General features: G+C 35.3%; 1 protein-coding gene, 1 long non-coding RNA gene and 1 pseudogene across 3 annotated transcripts in view; 2 read left to right on the top strand and 1 right to left on the bottom strand.

The window, feature by feature from the left end:
- The window catches only part of LOC149780950 (exosome complex component RRP42-like), a 55,488-nt gene extending 51,451 nt beyond the window's left edge, over positions 1–4,037 (top strand). The window contains exons 8-9 of the mRNA XM_089938050.1: positions 2,269–2,365; positions 3,597–4,037. Of these exons, the coding sequence (XP_089794176.1) occupies positions 2,269–2,365; positions 3,597–3,701 (202 nt within the window). The 3' untranslated portion in view covers positions 3,702–4,037. The remainder of the gene's footprint in view (positions 1–2,268; positions 2,366–3,596) is intronic.
- A 167-nt stretch (positions 4,038–4,204) lies between these two features.
- Positions 4,205–8,235, bottom strand: LOC149780949 (zinc finger protein 862-like; annotated as a pseudogene). The gene is made up of 7 exons (XR_016415185.1): positions 7,420–8,235; positions 6,731–7,191; positions 6,449–6,567; positions 6,037–6,254; positions 5,472–5,601; positions 4,974–5,238; positions 4,205–4,708 (listed from the first exon to the last, which is right to left on the bottom strand). The product of XR_016415185.1 is annotated as a zinc finger protein 862-like (transcript).
- Positions 8,236–8,431: 196 nt separating this feature from the next.
- Positions 8,432–14,125, top strand: part of LOC149780948 (uncharacterized) — a 28,089-nt gene continuing 22,395 nt past the window's right edge. Inside the window, exon 1 of the long non-coding RNA XR_016415184.1 lies at positions 8,432–13,577. This is a non-coding gene — a long non-coding RNA (uncharacterized LOC149780948). The remainder of the gene's footprint in view (positions 13,578–14,125) is intronic.

The raw sequence follows: 14,125 nt of genomic DNA, 5'->3' as shown, positions 1-14,125 counted from the left end.
TGCCTTCGCTGAATATCAGACATTTATTCTTCCAATTTCCTGGGCAACAGTTGCGAGTAGGTTTCTTAGGATTTGCCCCGAGGTACTTACTTTGTGTAAACATGTCCATTAACTGAACATGCTTGGTTAAGTTTTTGCATTAAGTTTAGCTGTTTTGCACTGTGTGTACTGTAATGCCTGGAATTGTGAAACATGGTGTGGGAATACCACTTGAGGAGTACAGTAACCTCATTATAAAGTAGGTCACTGTCCTTTATATTATGCTTTATTCATTTTGGTTAAAGTTTGTATTTTATTTCTCAGGTTTTGTTCATACGAGACTCACCAAACTAGAAAACTAGATGTTTCTATACACCTCTATTATGACCAAATCCATACTACATCAGACCTCATTTCACAATTAACTGGCTTAAAATGTTTAGATTTTGTGCTTAGCCCATAACCATCATGGTTTTTATTCTCTGCTGTATAATACTGCTTTACTTGGAACATAAAACTTGGTTAGGGGGTGCATCTTAATGTATACTACAACCTTATCCATCAAATAGATCACCATTAACCACATTTCATGCTTCCCTGACTTTGTTGTCAGTTTGATGTGATTGCTGTTGATGCATTAATAACCATCTGTGTGTGATTTAGATATTTAATGTAGCATTAAAAGTTTTAGTCATACTGCAATGATTTCTACAGTGTGACAGTTTATAGTGATATCTAGCACTGGGGCATCATGCTGTAGACATATAGTATAATATCCCACCTAGTCACATTATCCTGACACCAAGCCAACCAATCCTAACACAAACCTGTGAATGACTGAGCACCAAGCGATGCAGCTGCTAATACTATTTTTATAAGTTTTTGGTATGACTTGGTTCAGTCATGCAACCTCAGTTAGAAAGATGATTTAAAGCATTTCTGTTAGTTGGCATATCATTACTTTTCACAAGAAAAATATTTCCAAATTTGCATTCAAGTTTAGCATTTTAAGTTTCTCTTTTGATTCCCACAATTTTTCATGCAATACATCCTGTTATAATCTATTTATAAAGAAGAGAATGTCTAGACAATAACTGATGTTGAAATCTATTTGGGGTAATGACCTGGAAAGTTTTGCCTCTTTTTGCCAATCAGCATTCTTCTTTTGTGACTGCCTAGATCCTTAGAAAGTGGGTATGACCAAATTGGATCATTTAGTACAAAAGTTGGTGGAAATTGAAATGGTCTGAATTGTTCTTTGAAATGCTAAGTACATTTACTGACATTTCTCATGTCAAAAGTTGTTATACTTATTTGAATATCTGCTGGCATGTCATGGTGATAAAGCTGCATAGTTATGAAATAATGTTGATGTGGGGCAAGCATAACAATGTTCTACCAGATGAAAATGTCAACTTTTCTGTTTCATAACTTTTCTCATAGCTAACTCTTAAAGATGTATGATAGTATGTTGAAAAGGAAAATTATGGCACCCAGATTAATGAAACTTTTCATTGTAAATGTTAATAGCACTAATAATCAAGGGCTGTGTGTGCAGCTTAAACCTTTTCTCATGTTATATGTTTATCTTCTTCAGATTTTGTTTTGCTAACATTAAGTTCTTCAGTTTAAAGTCATATCAAGCAATTTGTAGAGAGTAGGTGCTTTGTGATTAACCTATTGCTACATGATAAAGTTTAATTTGTTTCTTTATGTACCTGCCATAAGACAAAATGTTGTGATATTGCCCATCTGTCCATTTTCGTGTTACCAGTCTGGATTACACACAGTAACTTGAGTTCTCTACCAATCGTCAGTTACTAATCATTGTGGATCGCAGGGGTAAGAAATAAGCCTATTGAGATAAGAGGTCAAAGGCCAAGGTCACTGACTGAAAGAAGGAAAATATTTTCTGAAAAAAAAGCATTAGTTTTACTTAACAGACCAGGATCAGACTTTGTGTATGGATTGAACTTTGGGTAAGGAAATGGCCAGTGGGTTTGGGGATTGTAATTTCATGGTCACAGTGACTGGTTTTATTTTTTTGCTGATGAAGTTTACAGATCTTACAATAAACTAATGGATAAATATACTGGGGGAAACTTAGAAAATTGTCTCCAGTAATTTATTGCAGTAAAAATAAATACATTCTTAATCACAAAACTGAATTTATTTTTTCCAGAAGTGAACCAGTATATAAGTATCAGGCAAACTTAGCTAAGTGAATTGCACTTGAAATGAGAAAATGTCTTGTGATATTTACTAAAATCTTGTTACATGTACCTGCAGGTTGATGATGGGTGTAACAGAAAAGGGAACAGTGACAGCCCTTAAAAAGGAAGGTTCAGGGAGTCTAGACCCTTCTAGTGTAGAAGAAATGATGGAGGTAATACTAGATCAGATCACTTTATTTATAGCAATATATTCTCTATATAGAATAAAGAGGACAATTGTAAACACCAAATTTGGTGATACATGCAGTAAAAGCAGTTTTCATTGTTTGCAATTACTTTTTACTGCAGCTTTTTATTGCATGTTGTATCGTGTATTTGCTTGTAATTGGAACATTTGGCAAAGGCAGTCATTTAAAAAAAGTAAATGAGTTTATCGAGGCTTGGTTTGGTGCTTTATAGCACAGCAATACAGGTAGGTTATATAGTGACAAGGTAATTCAATACAGGTAGGTTATATAGTGACGAGGTAATTTGATTAAAGTACCTTTGACTAGAACACATGATGGTAGTCAACCCAGGTTGATTCAGTTTTAGAAATCAGACACTTTATTGCCGGTCTAGCATGTTAACCACTGAGCCACCAGTGCTTCAGAAGGAAACAACTTGAAATGTTTTTTAGCGGTAACCCTTCATTCTAACATTATCTTATATATTTGCCGACTTGAAGCTTGCCGCCTCTGATAGGTGCAAATCGGCAAACACAGATATGGACATTAGACTCTAGTGGAGTAATAACTTAAAGGTCTTCATAATCCGGTATTTGTTATTAATGAAAATACTTGCATTATGACATGTAGATAGGAATGTATTCTTAGTGCATTGTGGTTAGCAACACTTCCTTGAATTAGGAATTATTCTATACAAATTATGGGTAACATCTGTTAACATTTAAAACTTCAATTTGTATATTGAATACTATTGTGTCTGGTCAGTTTAGTTGCCAGTACATGACCTGTTTGTTTTGAGGGCCAGTCAATACTGACAGCTACATGTTGGCATGGACAATTGAATTTTCAGAAGTCATCATTGAATTTGATTAAGAGGTCCAGTTGTTCTTCTTTTGGGCTAGTTGAATTCCATATGAGCTTGTCTTGCAGGCTAATGGATGTGGGAAAAAAATTTATGTTTGATATTTGAACATGTTTGCTTTGTAAATATTCATATTGAACATATACACAATACTCTGAATTTTCAACCAATGATGCTTTATGATTCACTGATGTATTGCTAAATTTTGTGCACATAGTTAAATAAACAAAGATGAAAATGGCTTTTTACAGTTGAATCAACCATTATATTACTATTATTCTCATTGCTGTGTTTGTTGAAAAGTCAGCTTGTGTTTACTAATCATGTTCTGATTATATACCTTACTATTTTCAGACGGGGAAAAGAGTAGGCCAGGCTTTAAATAAAAGTCTTAAGGAAGTTTTATGTCAGGAAGAACAGAAAGGCAAGAAGAAAGAACAGACTGGATTTTTGAGATAGTGCAGAAAAATTGTGTTCCTGGATAAAATAGCTATGGTTACTTCTACTTGCCAGGATACAGACAGAATTAAAAAAGAACCACTTTAAAAAGACCCTAAACAACATGCCAAGAAATGTTCCTTTTACCAGATAAAGCCTTTGAAGCGTATGTTGTCAGGATTGTGATGATGTGGAGTTAAACTGTATGTATTTATGTACATCCAGTATTACATAGACCAAAGGCTGCATGGTTAAGGTTAATGAATGCAGAAAGGAAAGAACATGGCTTGTCATAATCATAGAAATGTGGTGCTATAAAAATTGTCAACATAATGATATTAAATATTATGAGTTTAACTTGTCTTTTATCTGACAGCAATAACATTAAATATCAAATTTAACTGGGACATGTCAGACTTCCCGAAAGCTAAAAAAAAGTGTCAGACATTCGGTCTGACAAAACCTGAAAATCTGTCAGACCGAAAAAAAATCTGTCAGACCGACAAAATATAACAAAATTGAGGTATTTTGTAACGTGTTTTGTTTTCTATTTTCTAAGTGTAAATAACACATGTTAATCAAGTAAAGTTAAGTCAAATTCACTGATAGTCTGTTGTAAACATGATCAGTTTATCAAAATTGTCAAGTTCATCTTGATAGTCTAAACATTCTTCCTCAATGTCCAAGTTAATATCATCATCATCGCATAGCTTATTAATTTCCATCTCGAGTGACATATATACACTATCAATAGCTGAAACCGTTTCAGCCACTTTGGCAGTTTGAGGCTGGGTTAAGTCTTGGTCTTCCATGACAGACCCAGAGGGAACCGATGTTTCAACAACAACTGTTACATGTGATGTCGATGGTTGTGTATCAACTGGTTCCCTGATGGAATCATCAGTAGCCTCAGAGACTTGTTCAGTGTCAGACAGTGTGATAACTTCCTGTGATGTTTGAGGTTCTGAGACTGTTTCCTTCTTGTTCTTTCTCTTGTATGTAAGATTTCTTTCCATCACAGACTCTGCCTGAAATTGTTGAAATTTACAGAACCATTAGGAACATGAGCATTTTTCAAATGCACCTGCCACAAAATTTAATCCAAATCCAAAAACTAAATGTTCAAACACAGAAATTTACAAAATATTCAACATGTGTGTTTCTTTGATGGTTTCCTGTCCTTTAAAAAGAAAACTGCATCAGTTTGTATAATGTCAATTATTCTGCACATTTTTACATACTTTTATTTGCTTTTAGTACTTTGCAATTTATAGTTGAACATATAATGCTTACCAGCCAAATGTCAATAGCACTTTCAGGGTTGAATTCAGCAATTTCTGGGGATTCAAGCTTCACCATCATCAGGTCACTCAATAGGGAAGTTCCCAAACGAGATCGTCTACAAGTTTTTAACAGCTTCAGCTGAGAAAATGCTGCCTCGCAGGTTACACTGGTTGATGGTACAGTCAGCATCAGGTCAATTAGCAGCATTATCTCGCTGAGATCTGTAGTCTGCCTGAACACAGTACTCCATGAAAGAGATGTAATATCACCAAACCTGGAATAGTTGAAACAAACCTTTTATCACTGTAATACAAAGAGTAATTAAAAGATAAATAAACACTGATTGATAAAGTGGAAAATTCAAGATCTAAATATTATGTAAGCCTGATAAACTAATAAATGAGAAAAACCATCTTATTCTTTTAACTCAGCTTCCTTGATTCAAAATGATAAGGATGAATTATTGTTATTACAAACCTTAATTATACTTAGAACAGCATTACTTACTTTCTTTTAACCAGTTTCTTTAGAAGGTTCCATTCATTGACCAAACTGTCTGCAGAAATGCCAGGAACCACTTGTGACAGGCTCTTTTGGAAATGGTGGTAAACCAGTTTCACATCTTCATTTCCATAATCTTTAAAAGAAAAAAAAAACAGTTCTTACATATGTGAACCCACACATTTTATACCTGTACATTCCTTCACTCCATTTCAATAAGTGGTTAACACAAAAGAACCATGTTGTTGCGATAGTGTAGAGCAGTTCTTCATAACATGATCATGTTCATAAATCTGTCAATTGTGTGACAAAATGAAACAGAAACAAAAATAAAACAAGCAAAAATGCAAACACAAACTGAATTTTGTCACAACGGTGACAACCAATAAAGCAGCATCAAAGGCAAACACATGCAAAAAACAACAAAACTGAACAGCTATAAACCATCTGTGCAAGACACTGCCAACTGTAGAAAGGCAAACACATGCAAGTAACAACAAAACTGAACAGCTATACAAACTGTGCAAGACATTGTCAACTGTAGAAATTTTCAACTGCAGCAAAAATAGACCTTTAAATTCTGAGCTTCCCGCCAGAGGCCAACTTCCGAAACTGAGAATTTTTGTAGCATTTACAACATTTTTGGCTTCAGTCTGGAATCTCTCCTTGATGGCATCACAGAAACCTTGCAAAATTTCAGCTGCATATTTCATTGCTGGAGTAGCCCCTTTCAAAGCAATTCCTTCAAATTTTCCAGAAACAACAAGCTGATTCATAGCCTCACAGGTCCTAAAAAATATTCATGCAAATGGTACTCTTGACAGACTGCAAACTTCAGGGTAAGGAATATTCTTAAATTTCTAACAATTTTCAGCAATTAAAATTTTTATATGTGTAAAGGTGATCAAATATCTGACAGTTTATAAACAGAACACTACATTCACATTCTACAGAAGCACTTTCACCAAATATGCTATACATACTTCTCTTTTTTTTCTGACAGTAGCTCAATAGTAGACTCCACCCAACATAAACTGTCTGATAATGTCATTTCTGGTTTCTGCAACTTCAGTGAAAGTCTCATTGATGGCTCCAAGGCATCCTAAAAAGAACAGAGTTTTACAACAATTTACAATTTTTTGGCTATAATTATCATAAAGGAACAGTGTACTGCAATAAAGCAGAGGATAATTTTATTATCAGTCCAAAATCTAAACATATTTTAATTGAATGATTTTTCTTAATATGCTAAGAATGATACTTACTTGTAGAAACAATACAAAAATCATCAACTGTTTGTCGATCATCAGCTTCAGAAGACCTTCGGCTTTGGCATTGCCATTGCTTGCTGTTGACAAGTGAGCTTCCAGTGCTCTGTAGGTCTTCAAGAATGCAAAAATAGCTCTGAATAAATGAGGCAGTCATCTTGTACCAGTGACTTTCGTTGGATATACACCTTTTCCCATAGCTTCAATGGATGTTTTTAGCCCTTTTTTGTTTTTGTAACTTTTCTTGTAGAAATAATAGAGTCCAATAAGGAGTGTCATAAGTTTTTCATATAGTTTTACTTTCTTAACAACATCTCTGAAGGCAAGTTCAAGGCGATGACAAAGACAGTGCACATTGACCAGCTCTGGGTTTACTTGTTCCCTCAACAACGTTGATAAGCCTGACTGTTTTCCTGTCATATTGGAGGCTCCATCACTACCCATAGCGATTAGTTTTTCTATAAACACAAAAAACTAACTTTTATAATAATAATCTGTACAAAAAAACATTTATCTTAACTTTAATCAAATAAAGGAATTTAATTTATTCTTGGAATAGTTTTTTAATGTACCTATTAATAATTATCACTTTACCAAATTTAATCATTGCTTTGTAGAATTAAAAAAAATCTGATCTTATTTAATCAAATTTACAGAATTTGTTAAACTTTTATAATGAATCATACTTTCATTGATGTTGTTCTCCTTGAAGACCTGCATAACATTCTCAAAGAGATCCAGAGACTTTGTGGAGTTTGGAGTGCTGATGTTCAGGAACCTTTCTTTAACAACACCTTTCATTGCAGTTCTTATGTATATGGTCTCCTGTTCATCTCCTGAGATATCTGTACTTCCATCCATCATAAAGGCAAAAAATGGATTATACTCTATAAGATTGACAGTTTTTTGCTTCTCTGTCTGTGCTATACTGTGTATGAAATCTGCAGCTGCTTTGTCATTAATATATGTACTGCCTATGTCTAATTGTTTAGCTTTGTCAATTTCACACAGCCATGTATAATCTGATAGTGGACGATTATTTTTGGCTACTGCGTGTGCATTTCTGAACAAATGCACTAATCTACCTTTTTCAGCTGCCTTTAATTGCCTAAGTGCTTTGCCGGCTTCTGACCCTAGTTTTCCTGAGCAGTTTTCTGTCTGCCTGAAACAAACTCTGATGCTTTTTTGTGGGACTTGGAATGTTCATGATCATTTATTGTTGACATTCTAAAATTTGTACATCCGACGATAAACGCGTTTGTGTTTCGCAAATTTTCATCAGACCTCGCTTTCTCGCCGTAGAAACTGAGACACATGGCACACTGCATAACTTGCTTTATTTCATCAAATATTAACCAGTCTCTGTTTTCTTTCCATTTATCATTAAAGGTTCTTTCAACTCTATGTTTTTCATAATCTTTTTTCTTTTCTTTCAATTCTTCATAAGATAGTTTTCTTTTTTTCCCTGGTTTCGCTCCGTCGTAATATTTCAACGATGCCATGATGACAGGTGAGCCGCATAACTGTTTATAACAGGCGTAGCGATTGGATCGCTCAAAAGCTTGTAACCAATGAAAATCTGTTTAACAAACTAGATTCAAGAACGACTACTCGAGCGGTGCAGAGTGAGAAAACTGCCGGACAGTCGGTCTGATGCCGACTAACAAACTGTCGGTCCGGGTAAAAATTTGTCGGTCATGTCCGACGGACCGACGGCTTTCGGGAAGGCTGACATGTTTGAAAGACCTTTAGCAAATTTTTTCTAATGTAATGTCATATGAAAGAACTCTGAAGTGAAGTCATATGAGTGGTCTCATTGTATAACATATATATATCGAGTTATACTTGGAATGAATGTGTTTCCATGCTGATAAAGACAAAAACAGTATCGAATTGAACCCACAAATAGCGTACCTTTATTTTTAAAAATTTGCATACATCTGGTAACAGAAAAAGATTGAAAAATATTTGCTGAAACATGGGTGTACTTTAATTGTTACTTGCACATTAATGATTATTAGCAGATCTTGAAATTAATGCTATTCCACTAGCAAGAAGTTGGCGATTTTGGTGATGGATCACTAAAAACCCAGCCATCACTAATCTATTGAATCAGTGAAAATTTCCACTACTTGCTAAAATATTTAACATATATATCAGATATTCGTGGTTAATTGATCTATTTTGTTCATTGAATACCTATCAACATCCTGCACATGATGAGGTACAATAAATGCCTGAAGTGGAAATATCAGATGTTACTCCATGGATCTAGTAAGTTATGGTGATAATTATGAAAACAGTCATTGCGCAGGTGAAACTAGCATGGCATACATATTTTGATTTGGATTATAACTAAAGAATTTGGGTTTACGGTTAGTATTTTCAGTCAGAAAAACTGAATTGAATGCCATGTTTTTAAGTTTTATCATTGATAATTAAACCATCAGTGCATTGTGCACTGACAATAGGAAAAATGGAAGTTTCACAGGGTGTAGAGCTTTTGCTGAAATGTCAGAAATTAGATGAAGAGAGAATGTGATCATATATATGATCAAGAGAAGAGAGTAAGAAAGTACCAGAAGTGGTGGAAAAATCCACTAAAATGACTAAAGGCATTATTTTAAAACCTTTTTTCAGTGAATATTTGGAAAAAATATGAAAGTGTACTGGAACTTCATTCATTGATGTTCATAAATCATCCCAAAAACATGCTAATGATGGTGCATTTTAACTCGCCAGGCATCAAGGAGGCATTTGTAAGACCAAGAAACAGAAGACAATTCATTCTTTGACTTGATTACTGAACCCATTTAATTGTGGGGTCAAGGTCATAGCCATAGAAAATTTGCAACAAAGTCTTAGTGCCTTCTTTCATAATAATAATAATAATAAGATTATTAGACTGGCAGTGTAATAATGATATAAAATTGTTTTGGACATTTATACCTTATTTATGTGAAAAGCTAGTCAAAAAATCTCTTTTGATAATTTAAATCAGTTTTTTATTGGTGCAGATGTAGTCATTTCAGCAATCTTGTAGTGTCCATCTTTCAGGAGTTAGTAAATTCATATTCCAAAATTTCTTGCAGTTATATCACATCATATTAGTAGACTTGGTTAAAATGAAACAAAAGCAAATATTGAGACTTTTATCTGTTTGAGTCACTATAATGTTCAACCAATATTTCCCTTTTTAGCACTGAAATGACTATTTTGTTATGAAACGTTTTACTGAAATTATTTATTCACAAGCCCTCAGAAATAAACTTCAGTCTCAATTTCATACTGTACAAGAGTGCAAGCAAACAGTGTTTAAACCAAATGAGTATTTTGTACAGATGACATCTTCTTGTTACTTTCATTAAACATTTTTTGCCGACTTTATGTTTGAGTGGAACTCAATGATCTCTCCTTAGCAGAGAGGAAGTAGAGGTTGCTTAATATTTATTATCTTTATTCATTCAGTGGGATATTTTGGTCATTTCGCTATGAACCATACAAATCCCATAGTGGAATTTTACTCTACCATCCCCCACTTGGATAGTTTTAGACAGTTAACAATGTTTCTAAGGATATGTTCTACTGAAGCTTTGTTGTTATCACTAGAAACCTTTTAGCATCCTTGCAAGCAAGTGGAAAAAACAAATTTGACATCCCCTTCAAAGCTTCTTAGTAAATTTTAATACAGATTTACATAAATATTGCATATAATTACAATCTACCAATGTTTTGCTCTGGTCATGCATTTAGAGGCATTCAGTAACAGCTATTCAGACCCTGCCAACCCTAGCAAGACCTCATTAAGGCAGTTGCAATTTTTCTCTAAGTTAGACTATTGAGATGGTGTAACAGATTTCATGTACTGTTATAGTCTACATGGAAACATGCCTTTAAAAAGCTCAGAAATATGGTAAAAGATGGATGCTGCTAAGGCTAATATTATGTTAACCCTTTACCTCATGCAAGCGTCTTTGGACACCTCTACTCCATTTGCATGGAATGATGGAAGCGCCTTTTGACGCCTGCTGTAAACATCAGCCATTTGAGCTGGTTTTTGTAGCGCGACCTTCAGGGAAAACCCCCCTATTAGATACTACATTCTTTTCTGCAAATGACAATTACGCCAGATCACGTGGTCACTTTTTATGCACTGGTCGATATCTGCTATTTAAAGTAACTGGGTCGTAATCTCCACTCTCCAAAATGGCGGTAGCAGATTTCATTCAGTACTTACGAAGTTTTCACGATTAGAATCACAACTATGAAAGATTCATTAACTTAGGTAAAGGCTCTGATATTCATGTAGGCAGCAATTAGTTTTTATAAATTATCAAATTCAGACGACTTAGTGATGTAGATGCAGACGACAAATATGTAAATTTTGAGTATGGGAAATGGCAGCTACGGTTGGTTACGCAGCCTAACTGACATAACGGTGAATGAGTTCTCTCAAGATTTTAAAGCACATAAAAAATTCTTCTGTGAAAAATAATTACACAGCTATAACAATCGGACTTTACTCTTAAATTTTTCCACATATATGTGTACCAAAAATGTAAAATGGTTAAAATTGCTGTTAAATGTAACATACACTACATTGCTTAACAGTTCACAGGAAGGCCTATGCGAATGCAAGGGAACATGTGTTCTATTTATAGCACGCTGTACTTTGTCACTATGCTCTGTGAGGTAAAGGGTTTAACTAAAAATGCTTGTAATGCTCACTTAGATGATAACTACTTCTGTACAGTTTTTGAAACTGCAGTTCCAAACCTCATGGAGCTCAATGGCTTCATGAAAAATTTCTCAGTGCAATCTTTTTTATTTTTGTTTCTTCAGTTTATAGTGGCAATTGCAATCATCACTCTTGTCATGCGACATACTTAAATCAACACATGGTGTCCAATAAATGTAATTGTTGCCTTTCCAGTTTTTACCCTAAAGAATCTAAGTATTCCTTTTTATATATCTGTGCTGGCTGTTTGAATATTTCAAGAGACTTGTGGTTTCTCTTGTCTTCAGGGTGTTTTTGTTCAATGGTCACTTATTCTAGAAAATGCTAATAAGCACCGGCTTGATCATGCAGATGTTTTGTTTGAAAAACATGGGCTGTGTAATGCCTCTAAGGTATTTCTGAAAAAGTTTAACTTGTTCCCTGACCAGCTCCAATGAACTTTATATAAAACCCAGGTCCAAATTAAACATGAACAAACAAGTCAGTTTCCAGATCTGACTGCAATGATCTTATTTTAAAAATGTATGCTATTATTCTACAAGTCTGTGATTTAGGGTGTTCCACTAAAACATACATGGAACTGGGGGAAGGCAGTTTTGAAATTGGGTAGCCAGCTGTAGATGTTATTAAGGCCTTTTCATATATATATATATATATATATATATATATATAGACACACACACACACACACACATATTACAGGAGTCAGTAAGTGTAAATATACATCTACTAGCTGTTGAATCATAAAAATCACTTGTTTGACATGCATAAGTTCATAAAGAAAATCAGATCTGTCCATATGAACTGTACTCAATTATTCAACATACAGGTAAATTTATAAATTAATGGATACAAAGCACAAAACAAAAACATTTCTATTTATACTTTAATTGCACTGAATCAGTAACATGAAATTCTAAATTAATGTAATGAATAAGGTGTTTTTGTGCCTTTGTGATTTAAATGACTGCCCTTGCCTACCTGGCTTCAGTACGTCAGGTGATTAAAATAGTATAATTGAGATAATTTCCTCCGATGGACCACACAAATCAAACGCATAACCAATTAAACCTGGTAACAAAGAAACATTATAACAAAGCCTTTTGAATTTGGCCATGGAAATTAAACTTCGACCTTTTAAAAATAAAATCCCACTTTATCCAAGAACGTAAAAAAGTCTTTACCATTTGAATGTCTCAACAAAACTGTTTATTTTATCCAACTGTCTTGTGCTCTGTGCTTTCTGTGAACCAAAATGTTTACAAAGTTTAAATCTGATTATCCACTGTCCTACATGAAGATCTGATGGCAACAACTTAGGGGTCATATTCTGTTGACCTATGGTATTACCATAGTTACTAAATTTATCAGCCACTCTGATGAAGGCTTCGCATCTGGGAGATTGAGCATTATGCCTGAAGTGCAGCAACCTGTGCCAAATGTTTTGATTCTATTTCAAATTTCTGAAAGTTGAATCTCCATGGCAAATTAAATGGTCACCAGAACATGACCAGCAGGGAGGGTTTGCAGCAGCTCGTGATGACGTCACTACCTACAGACGCGCTCAATTATCTGGACGAACCTGGGCTCAGTATTTCTGCCAGCCAGCCAGCGGCTAGCCTGCGGCAATCTACCGAGGCAGCTATTCCCTTACTTGCATCCAATCGATCAACATCGAGAACCAGTCAACGTAGTGCGCAGCCGCGTGCAATAAGAATACCTTGTTCTACGTCCCCGATAGGTGGTGCCCCTAGCACCGGAAGGAATACTCAACAACCACAACAAGATGGTTCTCTTAGCACCGGAGTTAATCATCCACAACAACAAACACACCAGTGTCATGTGAAGGATACCGTTCTATTGGAGGCAGTATCATCTCTCCAAGCAGCAGTGATAAAAATGCAAGCACAGTTAAGTATGTCAAACCATACGGGATATCCTTGTACTGAGACACAGTCTCATACCCTCGCAACAGCGATGTCGGCCACGGAAACCAGGTTGGTCACGCTGGAGCGTTCGTCGATTTGTCTGACCATGGCGTGCCTATCTCTACACTTCCGGATATTGACCCCGTCAGCGTACAACTGCGGAAGGAGATCATCGCAGGTAAATACGTAAACTTATCGTTACTTCTCATGCCGCATGAATTTGAAGAGCAGACAACCATTCAGTCGGGCCAGTGGGGCATGAAATTGGTGGGAAAGATTCCGGGTCAAAATGCAAATTTAACACAGGTCGGCGATCATAGGCTGTCCAAGAACTTGTCTATTAGCGAGTTTATACTGGCGTTTAGTCGGTACAAGGCTATTATGTGTGATGCCTTCCCATCCAGAACTCAAGAATTAGATCTCTATCAAAAAGAAATTATAAAAATGCAGCTTTCTACGAATATCACAAAGAATTTGCACGCAAAGCAGCCATTTACTGCACCTACATGAATATAAAAGTAGATTGGAGCCGAATTGACCCCAAGCTCCAAACATATGTCTTGTCTGCTTACAAGGTTGTTCCATGTCAGCATTGCCGGAGTTTTGCTCATGATTCAGATTTCTGTCACCTTGCTCCACAGACAGCAATTTGTCAACCAAGACAAGGACCTTTAATGAATAGACAGACTCCAATAGATAGACAAGGTCGGAGAAGAATATTACACT

The sequence above is a fragment of the Sinohyriopsis cumingii genome, chromosome 16 (assembly GCF_028554795.1).
Source record: "Sinohyriopsis cumingii isolate HCF-2022 chromosome 16, ASM2855479v2, whole genome shotgun sequence".
Classification (NCBI taxonomy): Eukaryota; Metazoa; Mollusca; class Bivalvia; order Unionida; family Unionidae; genus Sinohyriopsis; species Sinohyriopsis cumingii.
The sequence above is the reverse complement of the archived record's forward strand: the minus strand, read 5'-3'. Positions and strand labels throughout refer to the sequence as shown.